The 17,173-nt window shown below is 43.4% G+C and overlaps 2 protein-coding genes across 2 annotated transcripts; one reads left to right on the top strand and one right to left on the bottom strand.

The window, feature by feature from the left end:
- Positions 1 to 658: 658 nt before the first annotated feature.
- LOC147890877 (pentatricopeptide repeat-containing protein At2g27610-like) lies at positions 659 to 4,311 on the bottom strand. Its single transcript, XM_087389328.1, has 3 exons — positions 4,095 to 4,311; positions 3,942 to 4,018; positions 659 to 3,857 (listed from the first exon to the last, which is right to left on the bottom strand). The coding sequence occupies exons 1-3, from the start codon at positions 4,270 to 4,272 to the stop codon at positions 849 to 851; spliced, it is 3,264 nt and encodes a 1,087-aa protein (XP_087245454.1). The 5' UTR covers positions 4,273 to 4,311; the 3' UTR covers positions 659 to 848.
- Positions 4,312 to 10,467: 6,156 nt separating this feature from the next.
- On the top strand, positions 10,468 to 15,379 carry LOC147890876 (pentatricopeptide repeat-containing protein At4g13650-like). Its single transcript, XM_087389693.1, has 2 exons — positions 10,468 to 13,990; positions 15,256 to 15,379. The coding sequence occupies exon 1, from the start codon at positions 10,931 to 10,933 to the stop codon at positions 13,625 to 13,627; it is 2,697 nt and encodes an 898-aa protein (XP_087245819.1). The 5' UTR covers positions 10,468 to 10,930; the 3' UTR covers positions 13,628 to 13,990; positions 15,256 to 15,379.
- Positions 15,380 to 17,173: the final 1,794 nt, after the last annotated feature.

The following is a 17,173-nucleotide window of genomic DNA, read 5'->3' as shown; positions in this document are numbered from 1 at the left end:
CAAATAAGGGCTTTTCTAATGTATTTCACATAAGGGTAATGGAAAAGGACCTTAGGACCATGATAAGGGCTGAGTGCTTTATGAAGTGAAAGACACGCCTAAAAAGTTTAACCTTGCGAAAGCGATTTTGAATTAAATATTTTACCTCCCCAAGCAAGGGAGTTACACATTTGGCCAAAAGCTAGTTAAGGGTTAGGGGAAGAAACAGTATGCTTAGTACGCTTATGAGTCATCTTGTACTTGTATTTCAAGCCGAAGGTTGATGGTTTGTTCCGAGGATAATGCTAAGTGAACGCAGTCCCTCCCTTGTTCCCTCTAGTGAAGGACCCCTTGTAGGGGAAGGCTTAACTACCATTGAAACTTGCAGGAGAGATTTGCAAAGGATTGAATGGTAGCCACATCTTGATAGGAAGTTGATAGAAAACGAGAGATTCAATATGGCACTACTCACACATTATTATTTGAAAGCCCCATTCAAGTCCCCCTAGCATTATCTTTTCCGATGGTGCTGTACAATCATGAAAATTAAAAATGAACTGAGCGTGAGGGGGGGAATAAGTGTACAAACAGAAATTACAAAGAAGCACTAGATCCACAAATTCAACATAGGTCTCAAACTGTCATTTGCAGGAATCACAATTTTTTTAATGGCTCTTAGTTTATAGAAATTGCCTAATCAAGAAACTGCAGATACAGACATCAGATCAGCTTGTACAGATTTGCCAGATAGTAAAGGTGACAGCAATCAAATCACCATTCGCCTCACTTTCATTCTCCTAAGAGTGCACCTCAGTAGTATTTCTGTCATTATAGTGCGAAATTTGCACATAAGAGGGACACCGCTAGCTTCACCCGTAGTCCCCACAAGTACATGTTCCTTCCTTGAAAACATGATCACACTTTGCATCTCTTACAAGAATAGTTCGTTGCTCTACCTTTGATATAATTCTAGTGGCTGTATGACAGTCATTACAAACTACGGAATTTTTTACAACACGTATAGATGTCCCCTTGGGCGTACTGAGTAGGGCAAATGCGATAGCCAGCTTCTCACTGTGACCACAAAATCCATCCTTCTTTGTACCATTGTCGAGGGACCTACAAGACAAATCTGGGAGAAGCCCTTCATCCTGCATTTTGAGGGAAAGGTCTTCTAGCTTTGCACGAATATCTTTGCTTTGGGAATGTCTTGTATCCCCCACCACAAAAGTATGCACAACCCCATCAACTTCAGTCCAACTCTGGCCTGGCTTCGTCCATGCTGCTTGTTTCTCTCTCATCGCCTCGACCTTCTTCTCATCCTCGTACATGTGCGCATCTGCATAGATGTTAGACATCAAGACATAAGCTGTAGCTTCTTTTTCATCCAATTGCACTGCATGTTCAAAGGCACGCCTTCCAAGCTCCACATTACCCCACCTTCGACAAGCACCCAACACAATATGCCACACCACAAGATCAGGTTGGAAAGGCATCTTCTCCACCATCAATACGGCCTGGTGTAACTGTCCTGCACGGCTAAGGAGATCAACCATGCAAGTGTGGTGTTCAATAGTTGGAATGATGTCATAGTCCTTGCACATGGCCTCAAAGTACTTTTGGCCCTTATTCACTAGACCTGCATGAGTGCAGACGGTAAGAACAATGAGGAATGTGACCCCGCTTGGCTTTATGCCTTCTTCCCTCATTCTGTCAAGCATAAGGAAAACAGTTTCACTTTCTCCTAGCTGGGCATATCCTGTGATTAGAGCAGTCCATGAGACTACATCTCGAACTGGAAGCTTGTCAAACACTTCGCATGCTTCTGCAAGGGAGCCACATTTGGCATACATATCAACCAAATTGCTGCCTATGAAACAATCCGTTTCCAACCCCTGTCTGGCAATCTCGGTGTATAATTCTCGGCCCTTGTCTATGGTTCCTATGCTGGCACAAGCTGTCAAACTCCAAACAAAGGTGACAGCATCTGGAGACACACCCTCTCGTTGCATTTGTTTGAAACAGTCCAATGCTTCCTCACCAAGCCCGTGTTCAGCATATCCTGCCAGTAGAGCAGTCCATGAGACTACATTTCGAACTGCAAGTTTGTCAAACGCTTCCTGTGCATTTGCAACCAAGCCACATCTGGCATACATATCAACCAAAGTGCTGCCAATAAGAGGATCTCCTTCCAAGCCTTTTCTGGCAATCTCAGCGTGTATTTCTTGGCCCTTATCTATGGCTCCTACACTACCACAAGCCTTCAGGCTACAAATAAACGTGACAGCATTAGGAGAGACACACTTAAATTGCATCTGTTTGAAACAGTTCAATGCTTCATCACCAAGCCCGTGTTCAGCATATCCTGCCATGAGTGCAGTCCATGAGACAACATCTCGGACTGGAAGCTTGCTGAATGCTTCCTGTGCATTTGCAAGAGAGCCACATTTGGCATACATATCGACCAGCATATTGCCAACAAAAGGATCTCTTTCCAACCCTAATGTGGCAATCTCAGCGTGTGTTTCTCGGCCCTTGTCTATGGCTCCTATGTTTCCACAAGCTTTCAAGATGCAAACAAAAGTGAGAGCGTCCGGAGAGACACCTTCTAGTTGCATCCGTTTGAACCAGCACAGAGCTCGCTCACCAAACCCATGTTCAGCATATCCTGCCATTAGTGCATTCCATGACACAACATCTCGAACTGGAAGCTTCTCAAACAATTCCTGTGCTTTTTCAAGCAATCCACTTTTAGCATACATATCGACCAAAGTGTTTCCAACAAAAAGATCTCTTTCCAATCCCTCATTGGCAATCTTAGCATGTATATCTCGGCCCTTGTCTAGGGCTCCTATGTTACCACATGCTTTCAAGCTGCAGACAAATGTGACAGCATCCGGACATATACCCTCCTGTTGCATATGCTCAAAACAAGTCAGTGCTTCCTCACCACATCCGTATTGAGCATATCCTGCTATTAGTGCATTCCAAGTGACTACATCTCGAGCTGTAAGCTTGTCGAACACTTTCCTTGCTTTTGCAAGCAAGCCACATTTGGCATACATATCGACCAAAGTGCTGCCAACAAAGGGATCCCTTTCCAAGTCCTGTTTTGCAATTGCTACGTGTATGTCTCGGCCACTTTCAGCATCTTTCAGTCTACCACAAGCTTTTAGTAGGGCCACAAACGTATACTTGCTAGGCTGAACACAATCCTCTTGCATTTTCTGATAAAGTTTTAGGGCATTCTGTGATTCCCCACATTCAATATAACCCGTGATGAGAGAAGTCCAAGAATACTCATTTGGATCAACCAACCTCTTGAAGACCTGCAGGGCGTCACACATGCTTCCACATTCCACTAACATTGGGACAAGATAGTTTCCAAGAGATCTGTGCGCTTCCAGCCCACTTTTGCACATGTAGACATGCAAGAGCTTGGCATACGCTACATTTTTCTCTTTTCTGCACTTTTGCAAGATGCATATAAATCTCTTGACCGATGGCAGCTGGGGGATCTGTTCCAAAGACGTGAGTGTCTCCTCTAAGTTTAGCATCTCCCAGCCACTGTTGACTCGCCCAGTTCTAACGCTGGCCTTGTAATTGCTGACACTATCCACCAAGCCACGGTCTTCTTGTGCTTTAGAAGCGTTAACCTGTACTGGAGTTGTAACGCTAGCCTTGGAATTGCTGACACTCTCCACCAAGCCACGGTCTTCAGAAATTGACCAAGAGGATGCTGTGGCCCCATGCATTCCCTCGCTTCCGGACTCGTTTTCCTTGAGCATGTCTTTAACCCAACTTGGATTGTAACAGTCGTCTATCCAGAGCGACTCGTTCGTAATGTTATGCTTGAAATCTGGAGCCATTGGATTTTCCTGTTAAAACTCTAGACTAGTTAGACCAGTCGATCAAGTATTTCTACAGCTATATCGATGCAAATAATTTAGTCGCACACTCACTTTGCTCTTTCGGTTGTCCCACCACTGCGAGCGATCCGTGAAATACCCATGCCATAAGCGCACTGTCCTTAACCGACCTGCAAAACATGGCCACAATGAAAACCCAATTGCCGGACAGGTTGATACCGAAAATGTCTGCTGTGCAATACATACCTGAACTCGAGCTTTTTGAGGCAGGGGGAGGAGAGCCGTCCTCCACCGGTTCGGTGATGGGGAAACGTTCCTCCTGGCGAAGTATAGCTCCGTTGCATCCCGGGCTCCTCCCGCATGGAGCTTCGGGGGAAGGCATGGTGTGTGGCATCCCCGGTTTGGGCTTGAGGAGCTGTTCCATTGTTGCAAGGCCTTCATTTGAGAGCCCAACAGTGTGAAATTTTTGAGCGAGCCGTATCTGGCTGCCTTCCGACCCCAGTGATTATCCCGGCGGTTGATGTGATTTTCACGGCGGTTGATGGGATGAATCGCCGGGTGGAATCCGATCGTATTCCGACCAAGATAACCGACACGTGGCCCTTCTCGGTTGTCGAGGGTCGTTGGCAGACGACACATGCCACATCATCATCACCACCTTTGCTTCAATCAACATGTGTCGTTCATTTCGTCCAATCGGCATTGTCTTCTCTTTGTAGTTAACGAGTAGCTTGACCCGTCTCTGACACGTTTGGGCCCCATGTTTGTGATGCTCCAAACTTGCGATGCATGCAGTCCAACCCTTTGAGATCCATGTATGTAGACAAGGATTAGTGTACGTAAATTCATTTACAAACAGACGTTTCATCTTCCTGCGATGCTCTCACTATACTTATCTCCTACCAAACCATAAAAATTTGGACATTGAGGCTTATCTTTGGGATGCAACCATACTTATCCCCACACAATGGAGATTCCTAGCTTTGACATGCCCTCCACCCTTCCTTGCTCATTCCTTGTTGCACTGCACCCTCAATCTGAATCCATTAGAGCCCAATGCGACCCCTCGACCTTGTCCATCGCTCGACCCTCCTCTCATGCCACTAGAAAAATCATTATTGACTGCCTCTTCCCCTATTTCTACTACATGACTCTTCATCTCAAACACGAATGATGACGATACCAAAAGTTGATTATTTAGGGAGCAAGAAATGACATGAAACCATTTTTGCCATCCTAGCTGCTGACATGAATGGCTCAGTCATGACTGATGCAAGGTTGAATGTATTCTCCGAAGTGTGGCAAGGGATTTGTAAAAGCATTTTTGTGGGGCTGCAACTTCACTTCATTCAAGCCATGAAAGACTACTTCAACGCTACCGTGAAGTAGACGACCATGGCTCCGCTTCAACAGTAGTTTGACCAACTCTAGATTGATCAATGCAACCAAAGCTATGAACACATGCGTAAACGAAGGGCAAGCCATCTGTGTGAACCCCCAATTATCTTTCGCCTCATCGCTTTTCTGAATTGCAGAACGGTACGCTTTAGCAGTAGTTTGCCCAGCTCTTGAAATTTTGAATTGATCAATGCAACCAAATCTCAAACACATGCATAAAGGAAGGGCAAGCCATCTTAGATTTCATGCAAGAACAAACAAAAATACCTCAGCCACCATGGATAAGATTATCGGAGAAAAGCTCTGGGATAATGTCTTTGACATTGGATACACTTACTCGGTTTATCAATCCGTTGATACTCTTTCAATAGTGTCCCATGTCATTCATTGATATTCTTCACTACTCTTATCACAAACATTCTTCATTGTCTGTGAGAGTTTGAAAGGTGCAGTTTAAAAACCCACAATCACCTCTGAGAGATTGAAGCGAAAAAGATTGAAAGAAGTTATGGTAGTTTGAAATGATCTGCATGAGCACGTGAGGGTTGACACAAAATAAATGTATAGCAATCAAGCTGAGCTACCCTGAACCGATAAATTAAGCGCCCCTTGAACTATACATGCTTTAACTTATTCAGATTGCTTAGGTTGGGAAATGCTTGTAGTCACTCCTCCACCAGTATCACTTCTCTCCAATTCCAAAAATTGTTGAAATCTGTTAGCCGCGCACCCGTGCCTCTAAGCTCCACCGTTTTTTTGTTAACCCATTTTTTCTTCACGCTCCCCTCTTCTATTTACCCACCTCATACTCTTCAAGTAGGTCGTTGTGGCCTAATATTCAAGAGACTGTGCACAAACCCATTAGAGGAACGAAAGAAAGAGAGAGATTGAAGCGGAAAATATTGAAAGAAGTTGTGGCAGTTTGAAATGATCTGCATGAGCACATGAGAGTCGATATCAAGCTGAGCTACCCTGAACCAATTACTGTATCATCCTCTTGTTCACTATCCAGATCTCCATTGTCGACATTGTCCCAATCTGCATCCTTCAAGCATACATTATAAATTAGGTGCTCCCTGAACTATAAATGCTTCAACTTATTCAGATTGCTTAGGTTGGGAAATGCTTGCAGTCACTCCTCCACTAGTATCACTTCTCTCAAATTCCAAAAATTGTTGAAATTTGTTAGCCACTTCACACCCGTGCCTCTGAGCTCCACCGTTTTCTTGTTAACCCATTTTTTCTTCACGCTCCCCTCTTCTATTTACCCACCTTAGACTCTTCAAGTAGGTCGTTGTGGCTTGATATTTAGGAGACTGTGCACAAACCCTTTAGAGGAACGAAGGAAAGAGAGAGAAAGCAGAAAAGATTGAATGAAGTTATGGGAATTTGAAATGATATGCATGAGCACATGAGGGCCGCGACTCATGCAGTCTCATTAACTCCCCTAAAACTCCTCTAATGGTCCAATTGTCAAAATGAAGAGGAGCCCCTTGATGGACACATGGAAGAGCCTTTGCTGGCCACCTCAAACTCTAAAATAAGGAATATAAGATGGTATTACTAAATTGTATTAGTTGAAAGTTCTCTATTTGGTTTGCCGATGTGTGAGAGGTTGTTTGTCTGATTTCTCTGTCAATTTTTGCCGAGTTTTTGAGTACCAGTTTCTAGGTTGGAGGAGGTCTTGATCGTACTATGGAGAATAAATCTCCACCAACCAGTGACCTTGACAAAATCATGGTTAGACTGGGGGGCATTCTCGAAAGATGTCCCCAAAATATTGTCCATGGTTGCACATTGTTGGTGACTATGCAAGTTTTGATTGATGATGGACAAAGTGGGAGGGGTTGGAAATTCGAGCCGTGGAAAGATATATACAATATTGGGATCGGAGGCCTTCGTAGCTTCAAAATCCTTCCACAACCATCATCTTTGAAGAGGCATATATGGGGAGTCGACTCGTTGGTATCAGCCCATTGAACAATAAGTACACCAAAATGCCTCAAGCCGCAAAATGGAAGCCTCCATGCGGGTTGTAGCCTTGCTTCTCTATCTATCTTTGGCACTTTATTAGGATTTGGGCTTGTGTAGCTTTTGTGTGTCGGTCTGGGATGGTACCTTCACAACTTGTGAAAACTTCTCTAGAGTAGCTCAATGAGGGCACGGACCTCCATAGCATCCTTGCGGCTTAAATGAATACTCTGGAGTTTTCCCCGCCACTAGAGCATATTTTGGGTATTCCCTTGTTTCCATTGTAGTGCCCTTGTGTTTGCCACTCCATCCACCTTCACTCTCCTCTTCTCTTCTCCTACTCCTTCCCTTCTCCCCTCTCTTCTCCCCTCTCACCCTTCCCTCTTTCTCTCGTGGAAACACATTGCAACAATCCAAAGGCCGCTTGAGTTACACTTGCGGACGGCTCATGCCTTGCATTGCTCTCACAAAGAGTAGCTTGGAGTGGAGGCTCCATTGGCATCTTTTCAACATCCCCATGACATGTGAGTCACCATCGAGACCCACACATTTTTGGTGTTGCTGTCGGGGAATGAAGGTATGCTTTTGCATTGCACTTATCTTCCTTCATTATCTGCCCATTTCACAAGGCTTCAAGCTTAACTTGGAGTTTGTTGTAGGAGAAGAAAGAGTGAAGAAGTGAGAGGTTTGGATGGAAAAGTTAGAAAAGCTGTCATTTTCTGTTGGAAAGTCATTTTGGATCATTTGAAGCTTGTTTTTCATGCTTTTTAGTGTTTTGAGTTGATAGGAACATAGTTTGTAAGATTGCTAATGAGTGAATGATGTCCAAACACACAAAAAACAACAAAAAATGATGATTCTTGCTGAATCTCAAAGTTGATTCATATCTTCAAGAAAGTCTTTGACTGCTTGAACCTTCTCTTTTTTTAGTCCCACTGCCATTGGGGCTCTTGGTTGAAATCCATGCATGATCATGAATGGACTAAAACCTGTAGCTGAATGTTTGTCACTGTTATATGCAAATTCTAATGTGGGCAAATATTGTTCGCAATTAGGTTTTTGTTTACTTACGTATGCTCGAAACATATCTTCAATGATCTGATTGACCCTTTCAGTTTGACTGTCACTCTGTGGATGATTGGCGGTGCTCATCTTCAATGAAGTTTCTAACCTCATAAACACAACCCTCCAAAAATGGTTGTTAAATTTGCTATCCTGATCACTAACAATACAGGCTGGTAGCCCATACAATCTATAAATATGCTCCACAAATAGCCTAGCTAATTTTGGAGTTTTAACATCTTCATTGATAGGAATAAAATGAGCCATCTTGGTCAACCGATCCACAATTACCCACACAAAGTTGTGCCCCCTCTGTGTCCTAGGTAATCCCACAATAAAATGCATGGACATGCTACTATTTTCCAGATGGAATCTCCAATGGGTGTAGGAGACCTCCTACCTTAAGGTGTTCAGCCTTATTGACCTGGCATTTTTGGCACTTTAATACATAATCTTGGATGTCCTTACCTATTCCAGGCCAAACGAATTGCATTTTTAGAAGCGCATACATCTTTTGAATTATCGGGTGTCCAGTACTTGGACTATCATGACACCAACAAAAAATTTGGTGCCTAATGTCATTATTATCCGCGGGAAAAATACTCTACCCTTGTGGAGCATGTAGCCATCTTCAATAGTATATTTTTTCCTCTTGAGTCCTTTATCACCAACCGATAGTGTGTCGCCATTTTCATGCAACTCCTCTATGAAAGCCTCTCGATTAGGCATATCCCTATTTCTAATTGCTCTCCATATTTCAGAGAAGTGAGGATCAAACTCATATTTCCCCTTTAAAAACTCTAGGAAATCATTCTGAAATTGAGTAAAACTCAATTCATTAACAATTGGCATTTGGCTAAGAGAGTCTGTACCACATTGCACTTCCCCTTCCGATATGTCAATTGTATATCAAACTCTTGCATTAATTCAGCCCATCTAGCTTTTCTACCTTTAAGCTCTAGCTGATTGCAAATCCACTTAATGCTCTCTTGATAAAAAATGATCTCAAATTTGGCACCATATAAATAGTGCCTCCACTTCTTTAAAGCATAAACTATAGCGTACAGTTACTTCTCATATGCCAAGTAATTTTGTTGGGCACGATCTAACTGTTTGCTTTCAAAAGCCACTGTTCAACCTTTTTGTAAAAGTACTGTCCCAACAACAAAATCACTAGCATTTGTCTCAACCACGAATGGTTCATTGGGATCCACTACCTTTAAAACAAGATCTGCTGCTATATCTACTTTTAATTTTTCAAAACTTCTCTTTTGAGGTTCATCCCATATGAAGGTGCTTCCCTTCCCCTTAAGCTGGTCCGTCATCGAAACAACGATCTTAGTGTAATCTTGGATGAATCTACTATAGAATCTGAACAAACCTAAGAATATATGTAATTCTTCTAGGTTTGTAGGATGTGGCCATTCTAGTATGGCCCTTACTTTTTTAGGGTCCATACAAACCCCTTCTTGGGATATTATATGTCCCTTCTTTTGCAAAGAATTGACATTTGGATTCTTTAGCAAAGAGTGAATTATCTCTAAGCAGCTTGAACACTCTCAAATGTTACAAATGCTTTTTTTTTTGTTTTACTATATATAAGGCTATCATCTAAATGAGAATCAGCTAGCTTGGTTATGGCTTTAGCTAGGATTTTAAATGTATCACTAATAGTTTGCTCTTGGGCTCTCCCCTACTCTCTTCAACGTAATGATTCCAACTACAAGGTAAGGGGGACTTGTGTGAGGTCCAATTTTGTTAAATATCTTAATAGCACGTTAAAGGAAATAGATACTTCATGGAAAGGAAGCAAGTTGAAATATATAAAATAAGGGTTTAACATAATGGTAGAGAGTGCCAATCCTTCAAGTCTAAATCGAAACTCATGTGCGATTTCTAGTCCACAAGGCAACGTGGATTTAGATTGGTTGATAATGAGTCCCACATGATGTCCCCACATGCTTATGAAACCTTGGCAGTAGTAGTAAGGGTGTTTACAAACTAGAGCCGCACATGTCCGCCCATCCTGCATTGAATGCATCTGGGCGGTGGGCTAGACGTGGATAGGCAATCTTATTCAACTCGAAATCCCGTTGGGGGATTTGATCCTGATTCCGATGGGCGGTGCCCGCACAAGTCTGTAAACACCCTAAGTAGAGATATGTGCTAAGGTTCCCATGTCCATTGTCCATGTACCAAAGAAGTGGTCTCACAAGCGAGGAAGGAGCTCTCTTGGTAAGCAAGAGAGCTCCTTCCCAAAGCAAGCTCAGAATGCAGTCCTGCCATCATTGCTCAGGTGTCGGTTTTTCACTCCCACTGCCCACTGGAGCACAGGTTGGAAACTCGTATGCGCAGTCTTTCAAGCCGAACCTCTCCCATGGATTTTCCAGAAGCTGCATGGGGGAGCTCAGGCAGGCAGTGGAGCAGTGGTGGAGGATTCCTTGGCTGGCTCTACTCGAATCACTTCAAATTATTGGCTTTCAGTTACTTCAAGTTTCGAGCGTTTACTTCACGGATCCCTCCTAGCGGTGAAGAGCAAAGAAAGTATCGGAAGAGGCTGAGAATTTGCACACATAGATTGGCTATTCTGACGAGTCTGAGATTCACAACAGACCCAGGATTTTAAAGCATAAAATGACCCAGTAGACGCTATGAATAGACGGCTACTACTGTTTGCATTGGGTTACAGACGTCCACAAGCAAGGGAATGCACATGGCCAAAACATCCAGTGAACGATTCTAAAGCACAAGAACTGCGAGAGAGCAATGGCTGGGAGATGCTTAGCTTTGAGGAGTCATTGACTTCTTTGGAACGGATGCCACACCCGCCATCGGTTGAGAACTTAACATACATGTTGCATGTGTGCAGAAAAGCGAAAAATCTATCGTATACCAAGTGCTTGTATGCCTACATGTGCAAAAGTGGATTGGAAGATCATGGATGTCTTGGGAACTACCTCGTCCCAATGCTAGTGCAAGTTGGAAGCATTTGTGATGCTCAGCAAGTTTTTAACAGGGTGGTTGATCGTAATGTGTATTCTTGGACTTCTCTCATAATGGGTTATATTGAATGTGGGGAACTACACCATGCTCTGGATCTCTACCAGAAAATGCAGGAGGATTGTGTACATCCTAGCAAGTTTACGTTTGTGGCCCTGCTGAAGGTTTGTGCTAGGCTGAAAGATGTGGGAAGAGGCCGGGAAATACACGTTGAGATTGCCAGAAAGGGGTTGGAAAGAGATATTTTTGTTGGCAGCACCCTGATCGATTCGTATGCCAAATGTGGCCTGCTTGTGGAAGCACAGGAAGCCTTTAACAAGCTTCCAATTCGAGATGTAGTCTTATGGAATGTACTAATTGCAGGATATGCCAAACATGAGCTTGGTGAAGAAGCGCTGAACTGTTTTGAACGGATGCAGCTGGAGGGTGTCTCTCCAAATGTCGTCTCGTTTGTTTGCAGCTTGAAAGCTTGTGGCAGCGTCAGAGACATAGACAAAGGCCGAGAAATACATGTTGAGATTGCCAGGAAGGGGTTGGAAAGAAATCTCTTTGTTGGCAGCACTTTGGTAGATATGTATGCCAAATGGGGCTTGCTCGCTAAAGCACGGGAGGTATTTGGCATGCTTCCAGTTCGAGATGAGGTCTCATGGAATGCACTAATCGCAGGATATGCAGAACATGGGTTTAGTGAGGAAGCATTGAATTGTTTTAAACAAATGCAACTGGACAGTATCTCTCCGGATGCTCTCACATTTGTTTGCAGCTTGAGAGCTTGTGGCAGCTTAGGAGCCCTAGACAAAGGCCGAGAAATACACAGTGAGATTGCCAGGAAGGGGTTGGAAAGAGATCTTTTTGTTGGTAGCACATTGGTTGATATGTATGCAAAATGTGGCTCCCTTGCAAAGGCAAGGGAAGCCTTTGACAAGCTTTCGGTTCGAGATGTAGTCTTGTGGACTGTGTTAATTGCTGGATATGTCGAACACGGGCTTGGTGAGGACGCACTGAAGTGTTTTGAACAAATGCAACTGGAGGGTGTCTCTCCGGATGCCCTGACTTTTGTTTGCAGCTTGAAAGCATGTGGCAACATAGGAGCCGTAGACAAGGGCCGAGAAATACATACTGAAATTGCCAGAAAAGGGTGGGAAAGGGATCCTTTTGTTGGCAACACTTTGGTTGATACGTATGTGAAATGTGGTTTGCTTGCAAAAGCATGGGACGTGTTTGATAGACTGCAAGTTCGAGATGTAGTCTCGTGGAACATACTGCTTGCAGGATTTACTGAACATGATCTTGGTGAGAAGGCACTGACCTGTTTTGAACAGATGAAACTGGAGGGCATATCGCCAGATGTTCTAACGTTTGTTAGCAGCTTGAAAGCTTGTGGCAGCATAGGAGCAATAAACAAGGGTCAAGAAATACATGCTGACATTGCCAGAAAGGGGTTGGAAAGAGACCTTGCTGTTGGCACTACCCTGGTTGATATGTATGCCAAATGTGGTTCACTTGCAAAAGCATGGGAAGCGTTTGATAAGCTTCAGTTTCGAAATGAGATTTCCTGGAACATATTAATTGCAGGATACGTTGAACATGGGCTTGGTGAGGAAGCACTGAACTATTTCGAACAGATGCAACTGGAAGGCATCTTTCCAGATGCCCTCACGTTTGTTTGCAGCTTGAAAGCTTGTGGCAGTGTAGGAACTGTGGACAAGGGCCAAGAAATACATGCTGAGATTGCTAGAGAGGGGTTGGAGAATGACCTTATTGTTGGTAATACCTTAGTTGATATGTACACCAAATGTGGTTTGCTTGCAAAAGCACAGGAAGTATTTGACAAGCTGCCAGTTCGAGATGTAGTCTCGTGGAATGCACTCATTGCAGGATATGCACAGCTAGGAGAAAGTCAATCTGTTTTCCGTATACTTGAGACAATGAGAGGAGAAGCCATAGAGCCAGACGGGGTGACATTCCTGAGCGTTCTCACTGCATGCAGTCACACAGGTCTAGTGGATAAGGGTCAGAAATTCTTTGAGGCTATGAACAAAGACCATGGCATCATTCCAACTATTGAGCACCACACTTGCATGGTTGATCTCCTTGGCCGTGCAGGCCAATTAGATGAGGCATTGGCAATGGTGAAGAATATGCCTTTCCATCCTACTATTGTGATGTGGCATACTGTGTTGGGTGCTTGTCGAAAGTGGGGTAATGTGGAGCTTGGACGACAAGCTTTTAAACAGGCAGTGCAATTGGATGAGAATAATTCTGCAGCTTATGTCTTCATGTCTAACATCTATGCTGATGCTCACATGGAGGGTGAGGAGTTACTTGAGGCCATGAGAATGAAATAACAAGCATGACTGACATTCTGGGAATTGTTCATGCATTGGGTCATTTGGGTGTGGGATACAAAGTATTCCCAGAGCCAAAAAGAAGAGGCAAAACTATTAGATTTTTCTCTCAAAATGAGGTCCCTGGACATACCCTTATCAGTATACCCAGGGGTATAGCCATACGTATTGCAAAAAATCTCTGGGTGTTGTAATGACTAACAAGATTTTGTATGCACTTTCACACATTCATGCAGTTTCAGCATGCCTATCAAAGATAAGAGCAGTGCAACCTGATTGGATGTTTTCAAGAAGGGAGGGGATGCTAATGCAGCCAGTCCCCCTCTTATGTGAAATGATCCTGCTATAATGTTAGAAAGACAGGTGATGTCTACTCACATGAGGATGCTGAAGATCATCAGTTCTGCTAATTACTGTTCGAAACTTTTTGCATTTCTTTGTGGATGCAGTTGCTTGCAATTTGTTTTACTGCCGGTTTCTGTGATCATGGTTAATGATTTGTCTTTTGGAATTTCGGTATTTACCATAGGATGACTGAAGTGTATTGACACAAGTTCAGCAAATTATGTTCTCCGCGAGAGCAAGCTCAAAGCGGAATACATCATGAAATCATGAGAATAAATTAAAAACCCCCTCAGAGTGAGGTGGAAAACAACCAAGGCTGAGGCTGAAAGTGCCACCTCAACCCTGTAGTAGTTTCAGAGAAGAAAGGAGAATCCTTCCATTCCTTGAAGAAAGAAGCCCTCCTAGCTGAGGTTGCACGGGAGTCTCCCTGCATACCCGTCCATACAGCCATCAAAGTATGTACGATGTCTGTCCAGATACTAGCCAATGTGTGCGAGGGATGAACTTGAGGATCCTCCAAAGCCTCTGTGCATCTGGCTCTCCAGATATGCCAGGATGCTATGCTCGCTAGAATCTCCCAAGAAGTATCCACAGAGGCATGTACAGCTGTAAAAGGAAGGTGTGGTACCACATCCAACGAACATGACTTAATCCGATGACGTCGAACCGAAATGGCCCGAGAGGAGTCAACTCTCTCATAGAAAACATGAGGTCCTGTAAGAGAAAGCCAAGCCAAGCCAAGCCACCGAGCCCCATGTCATAAAAAATGGGGAATGGGCAAAGTGACTGAAGATCCTGGCTACCCCCATCCAAATCATCCTCGCCTGTCTGCAATCTCATAAGCAATGCTGAATAGACTCCGAAGCAGAAAGCCATCGAGGGCATGTAGGGTCGGCTCCGAACCTGGACCTCCAAAGGTGAGCTTAGTAGAAAGTGTCTTTTCAAGGATTTATTAGCACTGGCTGTCCTAGAGACAGTGCTTAAGGATCAGTTGCACCCAAGTTTTGTGATTTTTCTTTTTCTTTTTTTATAAATTCTTTTACTTGGCTTTTTGATTTTTTAAGCTTAGTCTCTAGGCTTTTTTAGATTGGCTTCTTGAGCCCTTGTTGAGCCACATGTGTAATTATGGGCCCTTGATTTTAGATTTTCTCTAAAGGCTAAGAAAGGTCTTCCAAATTTGACCCAAAGCATAGAAATTAGCTCTTTAAACACATGCGTTGAGGCTTTTGTGCTTTTCAATAGCTGAAAATTAGCTGAAAAAGGGGATCTGGTATTGCGTGCAGGAACGAGCTTGGTTGCTGTGGCGAAGGAGTTTGTGACCGAGCTCAACACAGCAATAGTTGCCACATTCTATAGCAGGTCATGCTGCTTATATTGCTGGCCAGGTTTGTTTGCAATATCGTTCCGGTGGATTTTGTCAACAGGACATCCGTCCCCATCATCGGCAAGAGGAGCTGCGATGTGTTCCTGTGACCCTGGTAGAATGGCGGTATAGACATCCGTCCCAATGTTACGTTGGAGTTTAGATACAAGGCTGCATCAGAAGACGAGGGCACTTCCACTCGCGCTGACGTTAGAGATGTGAGCATCGATGATGCGTGCTTTTGGATGCAAAACCAAGAAAAGCACAAGCGCTGCAATCCCTAGAAACACCTCGATAAGCTCATTGGAGAAATTGACCCGAAGGCTGTAGCCTTACATGAGTGCTTTCTGAATTCCTTGCCTGAGATTTCGGAACTGCAGCTACAGTTGGATTGCCCGAAGGAGACCAGTGCTGTGTCAGAGAAAAAAATGACTGTGTTCAATACTGATCTTAAAGCTGAAGGTAAAAAATTCTGCAATGACGTATAATTCTCAGCATTCTGATCCTTCCCATGCTTTCGGCCATGGGGGAATGAGGGGAAATGTGATCAGAGGCTCGGAGGAGGAGATTCGTTGCAAGGAGCAGATTTGTGGCGAGGAGGAGGTGGTGTAGGGAGCACGAGAGGATATATTTGTGGCGATCCATTGGATTGAGCGGTGAAGAATGGAAGAGAGAGATTGGTTGCAAGGAATCATGGCTATCGACTGGACTGAGTTGATAGAAATGTCGGAGAAATTGTGGGCAATGGGTAGTTTTGCAAACCCAGGCATTCTATGACTTGCTTTGCGGAACGGCTTAACGTTTTGAACACTTTTCACGCTTCCATTGTTTGTTGTAGCTGCCCTTCTTTCTCCAGTGTTTCTTGATTCCTACCAAATCACCTAGGAGAGTTCCGAACAAACATAAATGCAATTTTTGAACCTCTAGGTTGGATCACCTTTTCCCTTCAAATGTATCTATGCGTTTAGTAGGAAGCCAACGTTCAACTTTTGTCTTTGTTGTCAATTGGTGCACCATGGATTGATTTTCAATTGTTCAACTTCTTACTAAAACTTTTGTGTATCCCGTCCTCCATCATTTCAATGGATGTACCTACTTCTATAGTATATCTGGGTATAGATCTCTTCCCTTTCTATTGCTTTTTTCTAAAGAATTTTCGTATCTTTGTGCGTATGATCTAATACTTGCTATATACATATGAATGTCAATCCTTGTGTGAATGTACTAGATTGAATCTTTGGTCGCTTGAATTCATGACGATAAAGATAGACGATAAAATAATATTATTTTTTCCTAAGGTTTCAACATATGTATTTATTTGTTTGTTTTTGGTACAATATATTAACAAGTCTATTTGTCTTTCAGGTAGTGACCATTAAGTAGACGGAGCAAACTTGATGCTTAAGGAGACGCACCCGCCAGTCCACATAAAAAAAGTCGGTTCGCTTGTAAATTGAAGTTGTTGCTTGAATAAACAAAAAAAAAAACTATCTAGAAAGCCGTTTGCTAGAAAAGCCGGTTTGCCTTTCTTTTAAAAGCCGTTTTCAAGTGGTCGATCCTTTTTTCGGCCAAGGAAAAAGTTGTTTTCCTATTGAAAGGGCTCTATGCTAGCCAAACGGGCTTTACACCTGTCGATGAAGAGATTGGGATCTGTTAAAGAAAAAGTTAAATAAAGCCAAAAACAAGAAGCAGATACTTGCCATTCCTCTATCCAACTTTTGTGATGGGAGATGTCAATATTAATATGCTGCAAACTTCTCAAAAGCAACTTTGACTAAAAAAATCTTGTGGGGGAGAATCATCTGCAATTAGTGAACAAAAATCTCCACATTTGGACA

The sequence above is a fragment of the Dipteris shenzhenensis genome, chromosome 18 (assembly GCF_047967505.1).
Source record: "Dipteris shenzhenensis isolate YYH24624 ecotype China chromosome 18, Dip_SZ_1.0, whole genome shotgun sequence".
Classification (NCBI taxonomy): Eukaryota; Viridiplantae; Streptophyta; class Polypodiopsida; order Gleicheniales; family Dipteridaceae; genus Dipteris; species Dipteris shenzhenensis.
Note: the sequence above shows the minus strand (reverse complement) of the source record. Positions and strands in the feature narration are given on the sequence as shown.